At 35.5% G+C, this 27,061-nt stretch overlaps 1 protein-coding gene across 1 annotated transcript in view; it reads left to right on the forward strand.

Moving 5' to 3' along the window:
- MTNR1A (melatonin receptor 1A) overlaps positions 1-26,256 on the forward strand; it is a gene marked incomplete at both ends in the record, with an annotated part of 51,327 nt that extends 25,071 nt beyond the window's left edge. Inside the window, one exon of the mRNA XM_082760393.1 lies at positions 25,388-26,256. Coding sequence (XP_082616519.1) covers positions 25,388-26,256 — 869 coding nt within the window. The remainder of the gene's footprint in view (positions 1-25,387) is intronic.
- Positions 26,257-27,061: the final 805 nt, after the last annotated feature.

Below are 27,061 nucleotides of genomic sequence, written 5' to 3' on the forward strand. Positions count from 1 at the left end.
TCTTCATTGCTGAATTTTCTGAGGTTTGTTTCAAAATTTCTAGGTGATCTTTCTACATGATGTTAGTATATGTTTTGCTCCATCTGTGAGTATTTTTCATATCAGAGTTCTTATTGATGTTATTAATCAGCCATAGATTTTTTGTTTTCTAAAGGCAAATGAAAGGTTTGCAAAAGTCAAATTTGACCATTTCCAGCAAACAAATGGCTTCACTGTTTTGTGCCAGTGATTCCTTTCCTTATAATGTCTTTTAAGCTAAGTGGCAATTTTTGCAGATTTTTTTCCTCCTGTAATTTTCAGGAGCATGACTTTCAGAAGAGAACAATCATCTCTTTTCAGAAAAGAGATGTGGTTATTACCTGTTGTATGGTCACATCAAATCTGCTTGACAGCTATGCTTTGCCAATGATTACCATTAACACCTGCATGAAGCAGAAAGCCATTTTAGATAATATTGCAGCTTATTTAGCTAATATTGCAGCTATATTGCAGTTATCCAGGGTGGCTAAACCTCTCCCATCTTTTTTTTTCAGTTTGGGAAATATGTAGCCACAGTGATTGCTGTTTGATCTTTTTACTTGTCAGATTGCAGTGGCTGAAAAATGATCTACATTATGGTGCCACTTGAACTTTGAATGGGACACATGAAAATGACCTTAAGACAAATAATTTAAACTGATTAGGAACTTAAAATATAGAGAGACTTTGTTTCTAGTTGGAAATTTTGATCTGTTCCACCTTTATTTTCCTTCAACTTCTTAGTCTTCATAATAAAGTATTAATAGCTCTCAACATACTGAAGGCATCAAATTCTAGTGGGATATGAACCTGTGCTAGGAATTTTAAGAAGTCTGTCTCTTTCTACATACCATAGGACCAGCTCCATCAAAGTGACCCTGAAAAAGTATCTCCCTAGTCAATTCATTACTGTATTTCAGAATCTGTTTGCTTGCAACTGTGCAAGTTGTGGGGTAAAGACTGAATCTTCATCTATGCATGCACTACTCATTCTCTTCAGGAAGCGTTGTTTCCCGTGGAACTTCTAATGGCAAGGGGTGTAGCACCGTTGAAGAGTGCTTGCTTTAAATGAAGGAGGACCTGGGTTTGATCCCTGGCATCTCCAGGAGTGCTTTTTGGTCGTGGAAGGTGATTTCTCCATCTCTATTCCACTCTTGTGAGACCCCACCTGGGGTACTCCATCCAGCTCTGAGGCCTCAGCACAGGAAGGACATGGGCCTGTTGGAACAGGTCCAGAGGAAGGCCACAAAGATGACCAAGAGGGCTGGAGCACTTCTATGAAGGAAGGCTAAGAGTTCTGGGGATGTTCAGCCTGGAGAAGAGAAGGCTCTAGGGAGACCTCATTGCAGACTTTCAGTACTTAAAGAGTTCTTACAAAAAGGATGGAGAGGGACTCTTTACTCATGTAGATAATGATAGGACAAGGGCGAATAGTTTGAAACTGAAAGAGGGGAGATTTTGATTGGATGTTAGGAAGAAGTTCCTTACTCAGAGGGTGGTGAGGCACTGGAACAGGTTGCCCAGAGAAATTGTGGATGCCCTATCCCTGGAGGTGTTCAAGGTCGAGTAGGATGGGGCCCTGCCCAACCTGGTCAGTGAGTGGCATCCCCACCCATGGCAGGCGGCCTGGAACTTTAGGTGGTCTTTAAGGTCCCTTCCAACCCAAACCATCCTGTGATTTGTTTCCTTAAGTCTGATTGTAGGCACGTTTTAAAAAAGTTGTCTATCAAATTATACAATAATAACTTTTAATATCCAATTGAATCTGAAATTATTTCAAAGACACTATTGAGATGATGAAATAAATTGTATGTGTGACCCTTCATATTTGGAAAAGAGGAGTGAGTGGTAATATTAGAACAACCATTAATTACAGAGCAGCAAGTCGCGTTATCAGTGTTAAACTTCGAATGTTTGAATAGAAATAACACATCTAGGTTTAGAAAATAAACAGAACCACTGCAATTCAACCCCTAAATCAAATAAGTCATTCTTTTTGAACCAGTTTAGTTGGGGTGTTTTCCTAAGTCTTAACCTTAATCAGCTTCTGCTTTACAGTCAGTGGACAGCTCAGCCCATTATCCTTGCACCATTCAACCTGTCAGAATTCATTAGCTTGCCATCTACAGAGAACTCCCTCTACAACCAATTGCTTGTTAATTCATCTTCAGCAAACTCTGAGGGATTTTGTTAAAGAGCCATTTTAAGCAAAGTATTTGATTTATACTTCCTTTGGCACCATTTAGCCAAAGGTTCAACAAACGTCAGATTTTTACAGCTCACCCAAGGTTGCTAAGATTTCATGCTTCTCGAGATTTTGAAAGTAATCCGTTCACAGTGATTTTGGCAGTGGGTAAATACCACGATAAAAATCTTTTGTGATTACTGCATTGAACACTGTTTAGTACTTTTCTCCCTTTAGGGCAATTATCTTCATTAAAACACACTAAAAATAATATGATGGAGCATCTTTCAGTTTACAAGTTCAGTAACAGACATTCCTTGATGCATGTACAGCATATTTTTCTGAAATTGCTACAAGGCATTGAAACCTCTTGGAATATAATTTCTTCATTTTTGTTAAGCTTGATTTTTTTTGTTAGATTGCCTCTTTGATTGCTATTTGATTTCATCTTTATACTGCAGTGCCACAGATTTTAAACAATAATAATCTTCAGAATTGCATTTAAGTTTAGTTATGAAATGGCTCTACAAATTGTACACTTCTTTTTGCCTACGTAGAAGAGTCACTATAAAATAATATGTCATATATAGGAGAATTCTCCTGAATTCTCCTTCTCTTTCACAAATATTTTCAGGCCAGAAATTACTTAGGCTATTGTGTGAACAAAGGAAATAGAGAGTTGTGTCAAGGGAATAGGCACCAAAACTGTGGCAGCTACATGCATTTGGAACATGATTAATGTGTTTTGGAGATGGAACATCAGGGTAAAAATGTGAATCTTACACTGTTTACTGGTATATTTTTTGTTTTGTTTTTAACTTCAAACTCTCATATCTTTGCTTTTTAACTAAGAATGGATAGCATTTGACGCTTATTTTCTTGTATCTATGATTTATACCATAGATATGTTATACATTTTTGGAATGTCATTCCACGCAGCCTTCTGCTGTAGGGTACCAGCCAAACTACTTCAGTTAGGAGTACAGGAGTACGTTATCAGAAGCCTCTGTAAAATCAATGGATGCAGCTAAAGAAGCTTTAGCCTTTTTTTTTCTTTTAAAAGAAGATATCAGCACTTTCTCTTCAACGGGTAGGAAGCAATGGAAAGGTTTGCAAGGTGGAAAGTAAACCTCAGAGAAGAATAGGGAGTTAAGAAGAACAAAACTAGATCTGGAAGAAGAAAATAAGGAACTTTTAGGGGATCATTTATTTCTTCTCAAAGACATAAGACCCGTAACAAAATGTAGAAAGAAACTAAAGCACTAGATGAAAGACAGTCATGAAAAACAGGTTAATAACAATGAAATAAAATAAAATAAACTCCAGAAGAGTAATTGCTTGCTTCATTCAAAGCAGATTGAAGATGTGACAGAAACTTGGGAAAGCCACATAATTTGCTTCTTTTTGCTCTTATTATTTCCTTATGCAATCAAAATAAATAAATAAATAAATCGAAGCTGGCATTCTTATTTTTCACCTCTAGAATCCTGTGTGCAAACTTTATAGGCTTTCAGACTTTTCAGAACTTCCAGTTTATAAAGAAATGTTTCTGACTGTAGAATATGAATTTTAAATTAAGCATTGTTTTTGATAATGTTTTTTCACATCATATGCAACAAATAGTTCATAAATAAGGTGAACACAATTGCGTGTTCTTTACTGATAACTGATTACATTTTATATTGATTTTTCTGCTTAAAAGCAGAAAAGTAAAAGGAAATGAGTAATAGGAGATAACCATATGTTTCTTGGTAATTTTTTTTTTTTTTTTTTAATATCCTAGTGTTTATTCATGTGGAAAATTGTATCTCCCACTGCTCTTGCCGTTGCTTGAGAGTCTACAGTGTTAAGGCAAACTATTAAGGAATAAATGAGGATATTTATTTCATGGGACTTTTCCTTGATGTTTTTTTCCTGTCACTTTTATACTATATGATGAATGGAATCTGAGCTTGTAGAATCTCTGAAATAATCCTTCAGTTTTGAAATAGCTTTAACAATGGTTTGAATATACTAGGCAGACACATGATAAAGGTAGCATCCATTACTTCCAACATCAGTATTCCAAAGATATGGAATATTACATTATGGATATTACACTTGCCTTTTGTTTTGTTTTGTTTTTGTTTGTTTGTTTGTTTTGTTTTGTTTTGTTTTTTCCCTTGTTTTTTTTTTTTTTTTCTATGTAAAGATAAGAGGGCTTCAAACAGATCATGTGTTAACCATAGCAAAACCAAGACTGTCCCCAGATTGTTATCAATACGCCTCAGATTCAGACATTCCTTTCTCCATCTGAAGCACATAATATTGTTAATGTGAATGTGAATGGGAGTATAGTTCACTATATTTATTTCAGAGGTATAAGCACACAATTAAATTTGAGCGATCCATGGCCAGATATTTAACTGCTGTAACTGAAGTGCTTTATTCATCTCACAATGCAGTATCTCATAGATGATATATTAGCTTTTGATCAAATTGACCGTATAAAATGTGTACGTGAATTTCACAAGTATGGTAAATCATCCTCCCCTGCTTTGATTTCTGTGTACAATGATATTTTCAACAAACATGTAGTTTAAAATAAACATAACTTGCAGAAGTATATGGGGAAAGCCTTTTCTCTTCCATAGGCAGGTATTATGTTAGTGCTGTGCTGTGCTTCTCATCAGGAACAGAATGTCAAATTTATGGAATGATAATGGCCAAGTAACTGATTAGTTCAGCAGAGATGTCAAAGACCTGGACAAGACCAGACTGTAAAACATTCAATATGAAACTGCAGTCTATTTGTAAAAGACTGTACACCTGCAAATGAATGTCTAAAAGATGAAAGCACAATGGATAACACTTAAAAATACCTAAACTACTTACAAGTAAAGGTCCCCCCCCCCGCTTTTTTTTTTTTTTCTCCCAGTAACTTGTGAGCATATAAAGAGTATTTTTGGTAGGCCATGCATTTTTGATAGCCCATGCATTTTTCAGCAGCTACATGTAAGTAGAATCTGTAGTTTTCTTTCTTCTTTTTCCATTTGTGATTTGTATTTATTTATTTTTGTTTTGATTTCCTTAAAATTATTTTGGGATCTCCACCCAGATCCTTCAGCTCTTAGGTAACAAACTGGAGTAAGTTCCTTCTACCTGTACTCTCAGCAGCTACAGGGGGACTGGCATCTCCAAACAGACAGTCTCTTATTAGCCTAATTTTTCATTACTTCAGACTTTTTTAAAGTCATTCATTACCATAAAGCAACGTCATAGCTATGCAAAATCTTATTCTCTAGTCAGACTTTAAATATGTAAATGACTGATGACTGTCTTTCAAATTACTCACATCAAGTTTGAACACTTGGTTCCAACAACACCAAGCCTTTTTTTTAATTACAACTACAGAATTTACCACATATTAGTTCTCTTTGACTTCTAGTTATTGTATAGTGTATTTTTCTGTCAACACACTTCTGATTTGATACCAAGTGAAAATATAGGAGAATTTAATCGTTACTTTCTATATGAGCCTGATCTATCTTTATTAAAAGGAAAGATATAATAAATTTCACTAAAGCAGTGCCTGGAAAAACTGGTCAGATGTTCAAGACTAGACTCCTCTCAACAAATTTCACAAGCAGCAGCAAAGTCCAAGCTAAGTCCCATTTACACACAGTAAGTTGTAGTTTAATGTAATTATATAATAGATTGTAAATTCTGTTGGAATGTATATGCTTCATGTAGATGACTAGAAACATGCTATTGTTTAGTCTGATTTTTTTTTTTGTTACTTCCTGGGTGTATTTAGAGAGCAGACTGAATGACAAAATCAGGTCACAGTGGTGACATTCAAAGCAGCAATTAAGCTTCTGATCATCCATTCTCCAAAGTGCCCTACACAGACTGGAGAATGCCATATGCAAACCATGGAAGTTCCTACCTTACATGCCTGCTTTTCTCTGCTCGCTGTACAGGACTGATGAGAGATACAGATGGCAGGCACTCTGGATTGCTGTTCAGTCTCTTGAATTTAGCTGCTCTAATGGGTGCCGGTATGAACCTCTGGCTCCCCTGTATTAAGATTATAGAGCCTACAGAGACAAACTCAGATGGAGCAGATGAGGCCCTGACTGCAAGTTAACAGATGCTGGCCCTTCTCTGAAACAACTGCTTTATAGTATAGACATTACTGATGCACCTAACTGTATAGATTGCCTTCTACTAAATAACCACATTAGCAATGAGTTCCAGTCTACTTTTGCTATAACCACTCTAACTCAGTTGTATAATGTTAACTCATCCAAAATTTGTCTTGAGATATGCCTTTTCCAGTGTTTCTCATTTTAATAAATTTAAGGCCCATTGACCTCAACAAGAAAACTTTCCTCTATTTCAGTATAGGAATTGGGCCTTATATTAATTTCAAAATATCCCATTAGGTCTAACTAAGACTTTAACATGCTTTTAATTTAAATAAAATTATTTATAAATTAAATAAAATACTGTAATTGTTCAGAAGTCCATTCAACTAGCTGTAATTTCTGCTAGCAGACACTAGAGGAAAAAAATGTTCTGTGTTTTTAGACCATTAAGATGCAAACCCAACCGTAATGCATTCCATTTTATGCATCCCTTGTCAGAATCAACATGCTGATTGTACTGTTGTGGAGTCACTGAATTAGAGCTCAGCTTTGAGAGAACATGGGATTTTAACAGTATTCTTTACTGAGCAGTCAGCTGGTGTTAAGGTGTGATAAAGGCTCGTTTTGTAATCCTTACAGAAGCTGAAATCCATTAAAGTACTGTAAAAAAATTTGTCTAGGTAACAACCACGGGTTCATTTCATTCTCTTCAATGCACTGAATTCTTGTGAATATTTTATAGGTGCATGTTCATTCACAGAAACTTGCAGTTCATCTTTGCTAGGAAACATAGCTTAATTTTCATGAGCACAAAGTATTTTTTTAAGTGTGTGATTGCCTTTTTCCCGGCAAGCTCTCCAGCTTTTTTTTTTTTTCCACAAAAAACATACTCCTTAGATTCTGCTCTCCCACCTCCCCCAAAAGTTAGAAGAAAAAAAAAGGAAACTTGCCAAAATTAGACCCCTGCAGAATCCACATATTTACTTGAAATAATAGGAAGATTTTAAAAAGTCCAATGGTATTTTCTCCTAGACAGCTACAAAAAGCAAATGTGTGTAGTCATGGATAACAGGGAGCACAACCAGTGTGAAAGTGTACTCCTGAAACTATGCCAAAAACCCATTCTAACACATACGTTGGAATGTCTCCAACACCAAAAGGCATACGGCATTTTAGGACAGTGGTAAGAACAGGCAGATGTTATCTGCTTTTTTTCTCTAGGTATTGTAAGTTAAAGCTCAGTCATCTCCAGTTTTCAGAACTATACATGTTTAATCATATTAACTAGTTATTACTTTGCTTTTTAATTATGATTAATTATATTATAATTATATTATACTAATATAATTATATATTATTATAATTATTTTAAATTACAGTATTAAAAACCACTCATATTTTTCTTCTATTACAACTGCTTTATACAACCTGGTGTTTGCACTGCTGAAAAATATGACAGACTTCCAAAGACCAAGGAAACTAGATTTCTGGTTCCCACTGAAATTCAGTGAGATCTGGGCATCCAGGCCCATCCCTGAGGCCCATTTTAAAACCTCAATCCAAGCTATGAAGACATCTGCTACCTTATTACTTTGATTTCTTTGCTTCAGTTGACAGAATCTCAGTGAGTTAGTTTCAGAAAAAGGTATAGGAATACTCTGTGCAGGGCAGAGATGCATGTCAATCTGTTTTTTTGACAAATGCAAGCAACAGAGTAAAAGGGAGGATAGATGAATAGAAATGTTCACCAGGAGAATTATTTAACATAATTGGTTATCCCTTGCCTGAGTACAGCAGTACAGTGAAAGGTGATGCTGTGCTGGTTCTACTAGGTGACAAAAGAGGAATTAATAAGTAAAGTAGAATATGAACTTGTGTTTGATACTCATTTTGTAGAGGATGCAACTAAATTTGGAGTTGGAGGGGAGAAAAAGATGTCACAACCATAACAAGCAAAAGACTGACATCTTAAAGGAAAGAGCAGCAAACATTTCAGAAGTCTCTAAATTCTTGATGAGGTTATATTCTAAAGTGTAAATATGTCTGAACATGAAGGAGAAGAGCACTACAAACAACAAAACAAAACAAAAAAAAGAGCACTAAAAAAAAATCAATCAGTTGGTTTAGTCATCTGGAAGTAGATCATGTTGTATAGAGAGACAAATAAAGAGTTCAGATGGGATTCTATAAAGCTACTATAAATAATTCCGAAGATTTATTTTTTTTTATTTAACCTTTTACAAACATGAGTTACAGATATTTTTCTGACAATTCTCTTGGCAATAAAATTCCAGTACCTCTCACAAAATAAGGGTTTGACTATTAATCAGCTTGTGTAATAATTAAAGGAACCGAAGTACCACATGTGTGAAAGTAATTTAATTACCACAGAATGCTCAATAAAAGGGAGCATTTAATATGTTTTGGTCAGATACATAATACACATACATAATATAAAGAAAACATGAGTACTTAGCAAGACTAAAATGTTCCAGACAATGATTTCTAGAAATGAGTAGTAGAGTTATCTGAATGCATATCCATGCAATTGCTGATGCAGTTATTAAATGTCGTCTTCAGTTTTAAACACACGTATATCACTCCAGCTAATATTAATGAACCTGATGTGTGCTCAACAAGGGCAAAAAGCATCTCTAATGCATGAGACTTGTCACTAAGAGTTTGAATATATTAAATAGCTTAATTTTGTACTATCCTTTCACTTTTTCTAGTGTATTCAACAACTTTGGCCACACTATAAGTTATAGTCATGTAAATGCACCTCAAAAAGTTACCAGAGTTTGATGGTCTATAATAGAAACAGGCTTATGACATAAACTTGATATGGACATGCACTTCTCTAATATTCATAGAGGTCTTTATTACAGCCACCTGCAGTTTATTTCTCACTGCTATATTTATACCAATGTCAATTTGGCATCATGTACCTGTATATTTTACTATATATTTGTATGTAAGCATGACTACATACATGCTTACATGTATGCATGCTTACATTTATGTATGTGTAAAGTTTTTCTCCTGCAGCTGCATCATTATATAGAGAAATTGTAAAATCATTGACCTAGAAGGGAACAAAGGGAAGTCCCTATGGAAAAAATGTACACATTCAGGAAAACCTTTTTTTTTCTTTTTTTTCTGTAACTTCCAATTTGCTTTGTCCTCATATTTCCTAGACAGTTTGTCAGTTGCAATTACAGTGTTTTTCCCTACGCTGAAATCATAACCAATAAAGCTTTTGTTATTGAGCTCTAAGCTATGTCAATTCTTAATCTCTACAAACATTTCTATGTAATCTAGAAGAAACACAAAAATATATTTTGTTAATCTACTAACAAAGATTAAGTGCAATTCAAGCTGGATTAACCTGCATTCCACAAAATTGAACTCTGCTGGACTCAGGGTTAGGCCTCCTGTTTCATACTACTGCTGCTAATCCCTAATGGCACAAAATATTACTGAGAGAATTGGTAGTACTGTTGCTGAGGATCAGTACAGAAGTACTAATGAAAGATCTGGCACAGTGTTAGTTTCTTCATATTGCTACTACTGTATTCCTTTATTTTCTGAATCAGCAATGTGTCACATACATTTTCTATTTATAAAGAAATAATCTATTTCTCTATGTCTATTTTAAACACTTCCTACAAAGAAGTACCTCTATAAGGAAGGTGGGTTCTTGATATTTCAGAAAGTTTATTTTGAGTCTAGTCAATTTCATTTTTCAAGAATGTCTCACTTTTGAACAGATATGGCACAAACCTGCTTGGTTACCAAGATCCTAGCACTTTATTCTCTTTTCACTTTACGAAAAGATTCATTATATTTCAGCATATATTCATATGCTGATTTCATTTCAAAATCTTTTCATTATTTTGGGGCCATAATTCCTTAAGCCATCTCAGGTAAGGCATGACATTAATTTTGACATTCATTAAGATCATTAAAATGACATTAATTAAGATCATAAAATATAAAAATTCAGTTCCTTTCTGTAATTTTTTTATTTATATTAGTCACCCCCCCCTCCACGTGAGCAAGGTCAGTAAGGTTGCTGGACTGTGTCCTGCCATGTTCTGGTTGTCTCCATAACTCTGGGCAACCTGTGCCAGTGGCTGATCACTTTTACAGTACACTTTTTTTTTTTTACACTTTTACGTTAAACTTTTTGAAGCAACAGATATGTTCCATATGGCAAAATGATGTACTGAATTAATGACATCCTTGAATTAAACCAAACAGATTTCTAATGATGGTTCTGGCTGGCTTTTTGCAGAACTCTTCGCAAGCAGTGAAAAAGTAGCCCACACCAGTGGGCATAACTCTACTGTCAGATATGCAAATTCAGACTGATTTGATGATTTTGTCTCAGAAAAACTTAAAACTGACTGCAAATCCTGAAGATTCTGTAAGTCTTCCTTCGGTGTGATTAATTCTAGAGACACATTTCGCATCTAGATATGATCCAGATCTGGACCCGAACCAAAGCCTTTATCTGTATAATTTCTAGCTTAATGAAAAAGTGTTCAGAAGCTAAAGTAACATTCTTCCAACCTAGCAATAATAGATAAGAAAATAAAGAATTTTTCCTAAATTATATAAATAATCTTTTTTTAAATTTAAATAAACAGAATAAAACCTGGGCCAACACAAAATGTTCCTAACAAACACTATTCCAACTCTTGATAGAACTTAAATACCCTCCAAAATACTATAATATTTTTATGTGCATAACAAATAAATAAAAATGATTACTTCACAGACATGCAGCCAAAACAATTGGCCAGAAATTTCATAGCTGTTGAACTGCGGCAACTCCCAATAGCACAGGATTTGTGAGTACCTAAAATAAGTAGACCTCTAAAAGCTCAATGTTTCATAAAAGGAACATCTGTTCAGGTTATAGAATTGAAAGTTTTAAGCAGGCAACAGCTAATATTTTAGTTCTGTTGCCTCTCAGGAATTTCTTCTGTAAAAGCATTGCTTTGAAATCATTAGTCTGGTTGTTTTTTCCTGGGATGAAGTGACTAAAATAAAAAATGAAGCAAATGTTGCTAATGGAAATTTGCAGGTGTCTTGTCTAGAAATTGTGTGCAATGATGAATGTGAGAAATACAAAATATGGGATATGTTCATTGTTGGTTGAGAATTTCACTAGGCTTCTGCCATTGCCTTTTTGGTTATTAGGATTCTCTCTCCTCATTTTTATGAACATTAACAGTCTCAGTGAGCAAGGTGATGTAGGAAGTGCTAAAAGATTATAAAATAGCAACTAGTCTTTTCAGTGAAACCATTTTATGTATGAACAACAGCCTTATCACGTTAAAACCTTCCGACTGAAATCAGTCCTGGAAGGAGAGATCCACCTTGAAAGTATGAAAAAAAGCAGAGAGAACCTGGTTTCCTTTTATCCTTCTCTGTCTTAAATTGTTTTCTTTATTGAGCTCACTGTAAGGAGAAGGTAAATAGATTTTTAATCTCTGACCAGTTCAACATCCCGCCTTACTGGGTTTACAGAAAAGTTGATGTTGTTAATAAAATATGATTAAAATATCATAAAGAACTCACATTGTCCTGAGTATTTCAGATATTGGAATTCCTATAAAAAATCCCCCAGGCCTTTCCTAAAATATGAATTCAAGTCTATTAGGAAATGAATATAATGACAGCAAGTATTATTATTTCTCATCAGTGGTTGTAGCTGACATGCAGAAGTTCGATAAAAGAGTTTGTAAGGGGATTTTTCAAAAGGTACTAAAATATTTTCTCCTGCATCATGCACTGACCAGTTTTCCTTCACACACGTGAAGACTGTTAGTCTTGGTATACATAATTTTTGAAAGAGTGAAGAATCTTTTGGGGAAGCCTTTCTGCTTTTACTTTCCAAAAATACATTAATGTGCTAATGCACACATTTTTGTGCTCATACATGGAAACATCTGTAGTGGCACTTTGAGGAGCTCAAGCTGTCTTTCACTTTCCAATCTTTTCACTTACAAAGCTAAATACAGATGTTTCTGAAAATAAAGGAAGAAAATCTAGGAGGCTTTAGATGAGGTGTGGAAGATAGACCTTTTTTTTTTTTTCTTTTTTTCTTTTTTCTTTTTCTTTTTAATGCTCACTGTCTCTTATTTAAATTTGATTGCTGATGTCTTTTTGCATTCAGCCACTTGTAGAATATTTTACAGGGATAATCTTTAAAAAATGAGGTGATTATTCCCTAATAGACCAGTGTAAAGAAAAGAAAAGAGACCATTCAGTGTTGCCTGAAGCTAAGGCTGCCTTACCACTTGCTCACTACTTTTATTATTCTTTTCATACTAAGCTTCATGTTGAGTTTTGTAACATAGTATAAATAGACTGTATCATTGACATCCAGATTGTACAGAACCTTATTATTATTTTTTTAGTATAAATTGAAATAATTATCCCACCCTTCCTGTGTTCCTTTTTTTTTTTTTTTTTTTTTTAAGCTTCCTAAGTAACAGTGTTGTCTTCTGCTTTTTAAAATTTTGTTAAATAATGAAGTATGTTGGCACGCTAAAAACCTGTACCTAAAAAAAGAAGGAGAACTCAGGAGTAAGGTTCAGAGAGAGAACACGTTCAGTTTTTACTGAATAATTAAAAGATGCTATCTTTAGCTGTCTATATTTAGCTGCTCAGTTTGCTTAAAAGCTTTTTTTTAAGGTTCTCTCTAACATAGTTCAACAAAGGTAGGAAGGCTTGGAAGAGAACAAATAGGCGTTAACAAAGCAAAGGAGCTCCAACAGCCCAGTTGTTATAGCTATAGTATTATGACACTAAGATTAGATTTGGAAAACTATACCACCAGTATATTTTATTTTCCCACAGAGGAAGGGTTCATATTTTTTACACTGCAGTTAAAAATTGTGTTTGGACTCTCTAAAGTGCGGATATTTCTGAGTCATAATAAAAATCACAGGGTAACAATACTTCAGATAAGGTATCATAGCACAGCTTTTATATGTTACCATACTGAAATTACCATAATACAAAATCCAATAATTTTGACAACAAGTTTTAGTTTCAGCTATGTGTTTCATTGTACTTGAGAGGTGCTACAGGTTAAGCAGGAATCCTGAGTGATACATTCTAAAGACATATACAGGTACACTCAGTATTTATATCACAGAATCACAGAATTTCCTAGGTTGGAAGAGACCTCAAGGTCATCGAGTCCAACCTCCAACCTAGTTCTCTCCTATTAGCTGTGTCCTGGCCGCATTGTCCTTTGACTACATCTGTTGATAAAGAGATGGTTTAGACTTAAACAACAGAAAAATAAAATGCTTTCTGAAAAAATCCATACTATTATTCATGAATCCACACTGCTATTCATGAAACCAACAGACAAACAAACGGAAAAACCTGTACAACATGGGAGTAACTAAAACAAGTTGGAGAGGAATAAGAATTCAATAATCAAATTATGAGATATATTCAGTAACCAGAACCACGTTTTGCCTCAGTCACACTGGTTCAACTTGTCTGAAGTCAGTACAAGAAGTAGCTATATCATTTTAGCTAACTGTATCTAGTCACAAGCTTACTTCTAAGGATATAATTTTTGGCAAATTCATCATCACACCAATCTACTTGCCCCCATGTAAGTGAGCACTTAGTAAAGAATTTCATTTAATACTTATAGGATAAATAGCATAAATTGTAACTCTGTTTCATTTCTAATATGCATTAAAGTCCTATATTTTCTAATTAACTAACCAAGAGGTTATTGAAAAATTTTAGAGTTGTATGGCAGTATTTACCAAAGAGAATGAAAGTCCCTTTTTAAGAGGCAGACCTCAATTATATAAGCTCATCATGGTATGTTGTGGAAAGGCCTGAAGTCTTTTATGATGCTTAACTGTCAAATTCAGCAGACTAATACTAAAAGCACTGGGATAGTATTAGAATACTGAGAGAAAGTTTTCTTTTAATCAATTTTTGTTCTATAAGAGCCCTAGAAATAAGATATTTAGCAAAAACTAATTAAATAAATAAAGTTTAGGTGCAGAGAAATTTCCTATTTGCCCTATTTTTTTAAAATATATTTTACTTCAGATAATACAATGCCTTCATTCCCCCTCCTCCAATGTAAAATACCAACTATTGCCTGAGGTTTTATCAACAAGCTATTTTAAAAATACATCTCATATAGGCAAATATTGTTTCTGAGTCAGACATAGTACAGAGGTGCTAAAATCTGATAATTTTAATCACCTGTATGACAATAGTGAATATCACCTGTAGGGCAATAGTGAGGCAACTACCTACTGCCTTCAATTTCTCATAAATCTATCCTGTATCGTGTATTTAAATCCATGGTATTTTAAATTGTACAAAGGGCTAAAATATAACCCTGCTTGTAAGCTTTTGACACATTTAAATTGTCAGGGCTATCATTTTAATTGCTTGCTGAAGCAATCTTGCACAGATTTCTGCCACCAACATGTTCTTTCTAAGAAAGCTGTCTGAAACCTGAATCGATGCCTTGTCATATTTTGAATTTGATTGACACTCAATTTAAATACTTTAGGTTTAACTTGTATTTCTCGCCCTATTTTCACCACAGTGTGGCAGGTGCAGAGCCCTACATGGGTGTGGGTGGTCACCAAATTACAAAGGCACAAGCTAAGAAAGGGATTCTTCTGGCAGGCTATGGCCATACATGGGAGGATTGTGAAGGTATTTCAGTGCTGGATTAGAACAGTCTACTAGCTGGTCCACAGAGTACATTTCTCAGGGTGTTAAATCTTTACAGAGGAAAGAACTACTTGTCATGGTGTCTTCACTCTCTCTTAGTCTATAGTTGTAGTTTTCCCATTTCCTTTTCATAAAGAGGAATGCACAAGAAATAGAGAAGACAGATGTTAACAGCCTTGGCCTTGCTGCCATGCATGTCTAAGTTCCACTTCACCATCTTTCTTTCAGTTTCCAGTGCTAAATGCATCTCCCATGCTATACGAGTGTTATTCTCTTGCCACTGTGAGTTACTTTCACCAACAAACCCCACTATTGTTGCAATTAAAATAGCAGTTATGCTGATTCTAGTGAATTTCCCATGATACTTGACACCATTTCACTTGCTCCATGTAGTCTGGGACCATTCCACTCCTGCCTTTTTACTGTAGCACAGTACAGAAAGAAGATATGAAAGGGAGGCAGCTGTGTTTTTGCATTGTAATTGTGTCATTTGGTAATTACAACAAAACCATTTGCCTAGAACCACTAAGCCTAGAGTAATACAGGAATTTTCTGTGTCTTCTCAAATTTTCTAATACACTTGAGAAAACAAATAAGGGAGGGGAAAGAAGAGAGGAAAAAGATTTCTGTTGGGAATGTACATTTTGTGTTAAGGACATAAGGAGAGAAGATGTGGAGATGGAATAAAGAAGAGATGGAAGAAAAACAGTGGAGAAATAGGGAAGGGATAGAGGACGTGAGAGTAAATACACATAAGTCTAACTATGTCTAAGTGAAATTTTCCACACTATTTTCTAGTTCCTGACAGATGCCCCACCATTACTGATTTTTGGAGAAAGAACTGGGAAGACTGTTTTATGACTTCATTTAATTAGCATTGCTCTCTACTGTGGACTCTCAGTTAAACATGGGATTGGTTGAATGACTACCTATACCGTTATTAGTCGTAACAGAAAGGAAATGGATTATTTTGTGCTTTTTTTTTTTTGTTGTTCCCAAAAGACATTCAGGAAAGTAATTTCATCTTTACAGTATGGAAACCTGCTGTCAGCTATGTGGCTGTCTTCACCTTCCTGTTTTTTCCTACTTACTTTCTCAAAATATGAAGTTGGGTGGAAAAAGGCTGTGTTGCTCCATTTTCTAGCACTTATCCTGACAGATTTATGAGATTTTGTATAAATAAAAACCATCACTATATTTTACATGCATCCATCTCTGCCATTTTCTGCTTCTTTCTAACCCTTTGTTTTAGTCTCTGAAATGCATTATTAGTTTTGTTTATCTAAGCTATGATAGCACCATTTTATTGTCCTTCCATTTATTTCCAATCTTTAGTGCAAACAGAACTGAAGGGGGAAGATGTACTCCCATCCTTACAGTGCTGCGATGCTTTTCAGTAGTGTGATCCTCTGACATCAGCAGTATTGTTATTGTAATCGGCTTCATACAGCTTGCTGAACTGGGATGACAGCCTCAGTGTTCTCTAACATCTAGGCAATACATTGTTGGAAAACAGGCTGTTCTGTTGGATTTTTTTTTCCACCCAAATGAATCATAAAAATGAGAGAGAGAAAAGATCAGATTGGAAGCAGTAATATTCCTTCTGTAAAAGTGGATATGTTACTCAGGCAAACCTATTTGGTTTCTGAAATACTGTCATCATGGGGAGGGGGCTCATGTTCAATATAGATGCCATGACCTTGAAATCACACCAGCCCATTGAAGGGCAAAAGAAATAGTCGAGGCAGATAACAGTGACAAAAACAGGGTTGAAGAACTTGAGACCTCCCCCACTATGTCTGCTTGCCCTGGTTTCTCTCTTCCACCTGTGAGATAGAAGGGTTTGTTGATTCTTTTAAATGTCTATACCAGCCTTCTGGATATTTTGTTATGCTCATCCTCTTCCCTAGCTTGGGTAGGCAGAACAAAATTTATGTTAAGAATGATTTAAACAGAATTGCATCTGACTGGATTTGTTGCCATGAGTTATGCATTTAGGTGAACAACACCCTTAGAAATGGCAAAGTATACATTTATGCACTGAATGGTGCACAGAACTACAGTGATATCTGAGTATCAGGAAATATGCGTACAGCAGTGCAAACATGTCAAATAGCAATTAAACTGTGTTTATTTTATCAACATCTACTGGAGATTTGTCAATGAAGTGTTAAAAAAAACTAATGAGTCATTTTCAACTGTTATTTCTAGGTTATAAAACTAAGAATGTGTATGACAATGACAGTGTAATGCAATCTTCATACCAAAGAAAATGCATATTAGCTAGATGTTATTCTGTTAGAATAGATATAAGAACAGAAAGTCGTGTTCAGTTGCTGCTGCTTCATATCTTGGATATGAATGGACTATATAGACTCTCAAGGCAAAATATTTAATGGCACTGCATAATTTAACTGAATGATGAGTGTATCTTAAGGTTCAGTATTAGCTCAGACTGCTAGTATTTAAAATCCTTTTTCAGCCTGCACTTCTTAAAAATTCTTCAAAAGACCCAAACCCTGACCACCACTATATCTTTAAGATTAGACCCACAAGAGGACTTAGTCAAGTCCTTTCTTCTCCTACATTAGGTGCTTAAATGTACTGTGGTAGCCCAGGCCTTTCTTTACTGCTGCTTTTCTTTTCTTGGGCACTTTATATTTCATGGCACACTAATTCATCCAGTGGCTAACACTGCCCTTCTCAGCACACCCAGCAATACCTCAGTCTCACCACTGCTGTGTTCAATGTCCCATGCACCTACTAAATCTGCTTAGTACAAGCTAAGCACTCCTATCCTATGAGAGGTCCAATACAAGAGACCTTTTCCAAGCAGCCCTGACATGTCACACAGAACTGCCAGAGGCAAGGTACATCCCCAAGTCTGTAGCACTCACCCAGCATATATACTCAATTCCTTTCTCTGCCTGACAGTAAAACTCACACCACTTTTCTCTCATGACTGAAGCACCAAGAATAGCACTGACAAATGCTTTTAGGCTGCAAGAAGGAGTGTAGTGGCTATCTCACTCATACGTGGGCCATGGGACCAAAGAAAAAGATAGCAGGTGATAAAGTCACAGAAAACTGTCATCTGCATCTCTGCAGAACCACATACTCACATCTACATACTGTTTAGCTACAGCCAGTATAGACCTGACATTCCTTGATAGATCCTCCATTCCTTTATGCTGAGTATTACGTAATTCCTCACTGCCATTTTCTGCCAATTACTCTTCCATGCATCTAATTTTCTTGGCCAGAAGATGGCATAGGCATTTCAAATTAAATAGCTGTTGTAGCTTCCCTGGAAGTTTCTGTATGGTAATTAGTATAATCTAAATACAGTATAACATTTTCTTTTCAGTGTGCATCAGTGTGATCTTTCATTCATGCTGTGCTGATTATGTCAGATTTTCTTCAACCCACAGCACATTGGAATAAAGTATTACAGGTAATTATGATAACATGGATTAAAAAATAATAATAATTAAATCCTATCTTTCAAATATACTGTTACACGGTTTGCCAGCTGTTCAGACCTGTAACGTTCAGCACCCTGGATTTCTATCAGCTAAAGTTAAAAGTTGAGGCTACTCAGGTCCTTGCAGCATCTGAAGTTCTTTGACACTCAGAATCTCTACCTTAGCAAGATTGTTAATGAGTCTGAAGTGTAAATATTTAATTCTTTTACCTCAGTGCTATCAAGCTACCATCCCAATATCATTACAGCTACAGGCAATTGTCCTGTCTATAATTACACAGTTGGCTTCATTAGTATCCCAACTAGACAGTGGATCTGAAAATCCCTTCCATTATGAGAGAATTTTGAAAGAGGATTTATGAAAATTGCTAAATAACATAGGGTCTTTTATTTTTCAGTTTAAAAGGAATGAGAAAGGTAGGTTTTCCTCCCTGCATTTAAAGCTAAAACGTGCATTGTGGGCTTTAAGCCATTCATATTTCATTGCATCGCCACCTGCAGCATGAGGGTTAAGTTGCTAATCAGCAGCAAAAACCCACAGGCCCATCACGCTACTTAAATTTAATGTGCATGTGGACTTCTTGATTTAGGGCAAGTTTATAAATAGCATCTTTAGTTTAAAAATAGGCTTTTCAAATCTAAGGGAGTTGATATTATGATCTGCAAAGTGAATGAAGCTCCCAGGAGTAACTGGAGCTTATGTAATATTTATTCCTACATTTCTGCTCAGCTGTATTGTGCCATTCTGATACTGAGCTGCAAGGACTCTTAGTTTCTCAAACCTTTAAAATCTAGTGAAGCTGGGACTGTCTGCACACTTGCTTGCCTAGGTAACCTTACTTGGCTTTGAGATTATGCCAAAGAAACAGGGGTCACTGGCCCCACTTACAGATATTTTTACTTGATAGCTTTATTGTATGTGACCTTTGTGGAATCCCAAACTGTGCTGCCAGGTACAGCAAATTTCTGATATTAAATTGATCCTAGAAAGATTATGGACAGATCTTTCTTTTTTTGAAACCATATGACTGGTTAAGGTCATGACTAGTTAAGATCCCAGGGAGACGCATTGCTGTGCCTGTAGAACTAAGTTCTGTCTCCAGATAAGTGAACACAAGTATTTTATTAAATTTGCATTAGGTACTCACAAGAACAGCTTTCACTCCTTGATTTTGTATTTGCTTATAATGTCTTTAAAAGTGAAACACTGGTGCTAATGGAACAATGTTCAGGGCAAAAATGTTCACAGATTATGAGATAAATCTAGTGTTGACATCTGACATTATGACAACATTTTGTGCATGGAAACAGCCATGTAAGAGAAGCAGAGGCGTGACCAACAGGTTTGCTTAACAAAATGCCTTTCCAGGGAAGAAAATCCAGCTCTTAGAAGCAAAACATGGCAAATTGCACTGAATATTACACTTAGACTTCTGATTTTGCTTTCTTCATAAACCAGCTTGTTGACTCACTTCCTGTGATGCCTTGTATTCTAGAATCACTGCCTTCTACCATCCTGTGGTGTAAGGGAGCTACAAGTTTCCTGAGCTAGGTATTTTGCCAGCTCTTTATCGGTGCTGTCACTTTTGCTAGATGTAACCTTGTCAGAATGGTGCTGTTCAGTCATGGCTGTGAAGTATGTGATGTTTGAATTTCCTCCTTCCTGCTGTATGTATTCACTGGCATGCAGCTACCGTTAGTCTTGTGTTCACCTAGCAGCACACAGCCTCAGCTTCACATTCTTAGACAGGGTTGGATTAATGAGAAACATTTCAAAATCCTGTGAAATCTTTAAGCTATCCTTGAAGAAAATCTGTAAAAGTATTAGAGTGACTAAAAATGGGTGCTTTAAAGCTTGGTACCATTAAATATATAGAAACTACAGACATAACACTCCTGGCAACACAATATTTGAATAAATTGCAACTTCTAGTAAACCTGATCTAAATTTATAGCTAAGCATCCTGTTAATCAAGCCTAGTTATGGAACAATTGGAGGTGACTTAGCACATCTGGCAGTATCTTATAGCTAATAAAAAAGACAGTTATTAAGAATGGTATGGAACTGTTAGTTGGAAATTAAGTTTGATCTCATCATTTCAAATGTTTTTACTATCCTCATTCTATAAAGATAGACTTAACAAGTAAACATTAGAGAGCTGAGTCAATGGCCACTGAAACAAAAGCTTTGTATATATGTGACTTCAATGACAGCTATATGTACTATTTGGTTTTGCCTAAAAGCAAAAGCATTCCCAGTATGTGTAAAGACTATTATCTCTTAGCTACATTTGGTGCAACTGGAGGAACTAATGCATGAACAGGAAATGTAATATTTATACCGCAAAATATAGCTGCAAATTGAAATCATGATGTCTGGAAAGCATTTGTAATAAGGAGCCAATACATTACTTATTATGAGAAATAATTTTAAATAGATAAACAGAAATAATGACCTAGCAACCAAAATTAAAAGGTATAGAAATATCTTTGAAAAAAGCAGGAGAAATAATAGCTTTACCATTGTTGTCAGCAAAATGACATCTTCTCCACAATTTCTTCAGATGTACTTAGTACCAAGAAATTCTGGCTGAAGCTACTAATGGCTTTACGATGTTGCTATTTTGCTCCTTAGGTAAATATTCTATTTAATTCCTTGTCCACAATATACTTTTCTTCAAGCTAAAAATGTTGAGGGTCAAAATACTTCACAGCCTCTACACCTGAAATAGCTCTGCAGACCTCATTTCCCTCAGTTCTGCTCCTGAAATTGAAGAAAAACTGTGCCCTTCTTTCTAACCTGGCAACATGCTCAGTGTTCCATTTTAAGTCTATGGGAGGCACACAGCACCATTTAGACTAAGTAATCATATATATATATTTTTCCCCATTAATATTCTGCACTTATTTAAGTTTCTGGAAATTTCTGAAAATGTTTGAATTCCCATTAACAAAGACCTATTTAACATTATATCTAGGGAATAACTACCTGCATAGTAATTTGTATATGTTACGTAGATACTAGCTGTCAGTGATAAAACATCACGTAGTTCTCATTTCATGTCACTATTTTCATTTTGACATTACAATGATTAAAGCCAAATGTATTTTTTTATAATCTGCCACGGTCACAGTTTTTATATTCAATTTGTGTTGTTTTTTTTGCTCTTGGAAAAGTTGAGTTGTCTGGGAGAGCACTTGTTTGTTTTCTTTTGTTTTAAAGCCATTATTTATTCAGCAGATGGGTCTGATGTTGCTGCGTGTTTGCTGAGCAGAAAGGTGTCTTTTCAGTAAAAGTGGTGAAAATATTTAATGGAACATTGCTTTAGATTGCATCCCAAAGCAGAGGCTGCTACAGCTGGTAACCATGAGATTGCCTTTCTTCCTACACACATCCATATCACAGCAACTGCTTAAGTTTATTAAATCGCAATGTCAAGAAATTCAACCTCTACCTTCACAGTTTCAGCCAACTGGTGTTAATGCACTGTAATGCATTCTAGTTACATAAATCACATTTTATCATAGCAAAATAATCTCATTCTCTGTAGAGAATGAATACGTCTCATTCAAGGAAGAGTTATTAAGAATTTGTTGGTTTGGGTTTTTCTTTGGAAAAGTTCAATATGGAGCTTCAGGCTTCATTTATAGCATTCTGTCCAAACCCAATTCCGAGGATAAAAGCTAATTTACTCATAGATCTTTTTTATGGTATTTACCACTACAATGCCAATTGCTCCACAAACCTAAGAGATTGTATTTTCACAATATGCCATTAAATATATGGGAATTTAATATAATATCAATATTTACCATTAATAGTGGATACCTAAATCTGGGAACGCATTTTTAGAGCACATACTAGAAAACGTGAAAGCTCGACACTATTTTAGAACTGACTTCAGGATCTGAAACAACAAACCTCAAAACACACAGCAAACATATGAAACCCAAATAATTTTTACATGAATTTTCTGTTCTGTCTTAATGGCAAAGTTTCCAAGCTTACAAGGTAAGCATCAGAACTCAAGTTTGAAGATAACCTTTCCTGAAAGGCAAGTTAAAAGCCCTCTCTCTGCAAGCAGGTATCTGGTTTCCAGCCAGACTTTTTGCCCAACACTTTGGTCATCCACCTGACATGTTAACCATGAGCTGACAGCCAGGGAGTTTGGTCTCCCTGCTCATGATTTTTTTAACAGACAGGCTCCCAGCACAGCCTGCAACTTCCTTATGAAACAGCTTGAATTTCCAATGCATTGAGGCTTTGAGGCTCTCTGGCAGCCTACTGAAAAGATAAGCTGGGATCCCTGCTTTGTAGAAGCCTAAAATTTGGCAGATTTGGAGGTAGAGTGCCTATTCTGAGACTCAGTTGTTCACCAAAGCATAGGGTAGCTAAAACAATTCAGAGAAAAGCACGACACCTTTCTTCTTTTAACAGAGAAAAAAAAAAAAAAAAAAAAAACAATAAAAAAAAACACAACACACACACTTACTATCTTTTTGCTTATCAATAGCTGAACTTTTTGTCTCAAGCATATTAATAACGATAAAAATGGCAATATTAATGAAGAGCACCAACAGAATTTGCAGTGAATGTCATGGAGAAAAGCTTGATGTGGTAAATTTCCAGCTAAGTGGAAAATCTAAAAGCAAATGTAAACTGGGTTCTTCATGTATTCTTTAATAAGGGTCCCATCTAGAGTTTATACAGTGTCATTTCTTGAAATCTGCAGCATTTGAGACAGAGGAGAGGAATTTTAGGAAACTCACCCACAGCAAGTTTTCATTCACTTTCCACCTCTCAATTCACAACCTAAACACAGAGCTCTTGAGTTTAATCTAGTCTCTTGATCCTTGCATCACTTGCCAGTACATCAAGGGTAAATTCTGAAAGATTCTGAAAGCAATGTTTTTTTTTTGTTGTTTTGTTTTGTTTTTTCCTTGTCCTCTTCTGCTTAAAGGAGCTCTGATGTTTGTGCTGAAATGATCTGGAATTCTGCCAAAGCCTTTAGGATAAGCGTATTTCAGTCTGGCAGTGAATTTGCAGGAAAAAAGAATAAACAACTAGAGACACCATAGAGAGAGATTTATAAATCTACATACAAAATCTATGAAAACTAGTGTAGCAGTCTTTTAGCTGAGGCCATTTATCCTAACTGCCACAAGTATAAATCTCATACATGGTATTTCATGCTTGTATTAAAACTTAAAAAAAAGGGGGGGGGGACACAAGTATCATCCTGTGACAAATAATTGCTATATTTTTGTCTGAAGGTGTTTGCAGATTTAATATTCCTCCCTGACCACGTACAGTATAAGTATAGTGAGAGAATATATATTTTAAAAAATTAAATTTCAAGATAAAATACAAAAAACTATTTTTGAGAATTATAGCAGCTAAAATGCACAATTAGTTCATAGGTATTTTTGCCTTTTAAAAGTCTGTTCTAACTTATTTGTATTGTGTCTGCTTAAGATAAATGTATAACACAGGTCACCAAAGCTAATTTGGATTACTAATGAAATTCTGTGTCATCTAAAGCTAGCAATATACTTTTCTTAGAGGTTGCAATAGGTGTTCATATTTCATCTTTAGTGAATAATCTCAGAGCTCCAAAATACGATTCCAAACACAAGCATACTTATATACACACATATATACATTTGTATACCTATACCTCTCTCTCTATATATATATATTTACACATTTATAGCTTTCTGTTGATATGGATGCAAATAACTAGACATATAAATGTAGTAGTTATTTTTAAAAAAGATAAAGAAAAGCTGTATCAGTGTATCTGGTGAATTCCTCCTTAGAAACTAGAACGGTTGGGAGGTACTCGGGTGGATTATTGTTAAAATATTTAAAAACAAACAAACAAGAAAAAAAAAGAAAAAAAGAAAAGAGAGAAAATATATTATCTATGCTCAAAAAATATATTCAAACTGAATGTAATTATTTGTCTCTGTTGTCTCTGAAGAACAGAGAGACGTCTAAAAAAATAAGAAAACCTAAAATATTTTCCCTTTGCTTTAATTCACAAATGAACTAAGAGAATGGATGATTGCTTAATTTTTCAGTTAGGAGACAAAGAAGAATGTGGCAGTCTGTGGGAACTGTCTTGGTCATTGCCTGGCATAAGTTGTTTTACTGAAGAGCATGTCTCTCAATTTAGGAAAGACAACTTAGTTTGTGTCCAGCTAGACTCTTAGAAATTCTGACTTTAAATTCCTATGATGCTACTTCTCAAAGTATGAATTGCAATGGTTTAGTTAAGTGTTATCTAGCAGATACAAAAAGATGTCACTTCAGTGGTAGTTTGAAATACAAATGGAAAAATAGATTTTCACTTCAGAACTGTAAAAACTAAGGGGTAATGTAAGGAAAAGGAATTAAGTTAAATATGGAAGGTAAATGTGAGTTTTGAAATGTATTAGCAATCATTTTATTTATGCTGATTTTTCAAGAGAGACTATCTATTTAAAGCCAAACCAAGTCTTAAAGTTATGAATATTTTAATATGATCTGAATTCTGAGTCTCTGTGATTAGGAGAATCCAAATAAATGAGATGATAAAAATAGTAGGTCATGGTAATTAAACCCATAGACAGTTCTCTTTTAGATGGTGCGTGTTTAAATTCAGCATCTTCTTTAGATTAAAAATGAGTGTCATTTCTGATATGCAAAAATTAATTTCAACCTGGAAACTAGAAATTAATTAAAGTGTTCCACTAAGGATGGTTGTTAATGTTTTGAGAGCAGAAGTGATGGAAGAGAGCAAATGAGAAGCTAACACTTCTCTTTTTATATTTATTTTGCAGGAAACATATTTGTGGTAAGCCTGGCAATTGCAGACTTGGTCGTAGCAATCTATCCATATCCACTGGTCCTCACATCTGTGTTTCACAACGGATGGAACCTGGGATACCTTCACTGCCAGATTAGTGGCTTCTTGATGGGCCTAAGTGTCATTGGATCAATTTTCAATATTACCGGCATCGCTATCAATCGATACTGCTATATCTGCCACAGCCTCAGATATGACAAGCTGTACAGTGACAAGAATTCTTTGTGCTACGTTGTTCTTATCTGGATCCTAACAGTTGTTGCTATTGTGCCCAACCTGTTTGTGGGGTCTCTCCAGTATGACCCCAGGATTTACTCATGCACGTTCGCACAGTCGGTGAGCTCTGCATATACAATAGCAGTCGTGTTTTTCCACTTCCTGCTTCCCATGGCCATAGTTACTTTCTGTTACTTGAGAATATGGATCCTTGTTATTCAGGTGAGACGAAGGGTTAAACCAGACAACAACCCCAGACTGAAACCACATGACTTCAGAAACTTTCTAACCATGTTTGTGGTATTTGTACTGTTCGCAGTCTGCTGGGCTCCCTTGAACTTTATAGGCCTTGCTGTGGCAGTCAACCCAGAAACTGTAATCCCTAGGATTCCAGAGTGGTTGTTCGTGTCAAGCTATTACATGGCATACTTCAACAGCTGCCTTAATGCTATCATATATGGACTCCTGAATCAGAACTTCAGAAGAGAATACAAGAGAATTATTGTCAGTTTTTGTACAGCAAAAGTTTTTTTCCAGGACAGTTCTAATGATGCAGCAGACAGGGTGAAAAGTAAACCTTCTCCGCTGCTTACAAACAACAATCAAGTGAAGGTGGACTCTGTGTGAAAACTGGAACCCTGTTATTGTCCCTCCACAGCATCCAAGTAAAGTATCTGTTTTAGTGGAACTACTGTTAAACATTATAGTGAAGTATCTATTCTACACTGAAGGCACTTTTATTGAATCCTTTGCATGGTATCTGGGAACCCAAGTTACAGAGCCGTGACATGCAGTCCCTATTCTACATTGCGGTATCTTTCATATAACACAGTGACATCCTTAAAGGAATTACAAATTATGCATGGATACTTCTTTCTTTCTTTCTTTTCATAAATGGAGATAAAGAACTAGACATAGATTGAAACAGAAATATCCGCATTGCCTGGCTCTATAAAAGCAACCACAAAGCTATTCCCACTGCTCTCTGCTTGCTTCTTCTGGCCAAGCTATGATCCTGATTCTAAAACCACTGAGAACTTATTTTGAAAGATGAAATCAGGCCATTAGGAAGCGTATTAGGAAATGTGCAATCAAGCTACTTGAAAAGTCATCAGGATTTTTTATAAGTACCTATACCTATATTGCTTTGCTCCTAAAATGGACATGACTATACATTTTGTGGAGGCTAAACCTCATCAGCCCTCCTCGGAATGGCCTTCCCAATAGACTTCTCAATTTTAAAACAGTTTTTAGGTGGAGAAATATGAGAACTGACTCGCTATCTTCAAAGCTACAGAGGCAGGAGGCTAAACAGGAAGGAATAAAAAGAGACATGATTTGTCAGCTTAAGCCATTTGGGGAATTAAAAAAAAGGTGTAGGAGGAGTGGAGAGAGAAATACAAAATACCATTCTTTCTGAAGAGACAGAAAT

This window comes from Aythya marila (genome assembly GCF_965140915.1).
Source record: "Aythya marila genome assembly, chromosome: 4".
NCBI lineage: Eukaryota > Metazoa > Chordata > Aves > Anseriformes > Anatidae > Aythya > Aythya marila.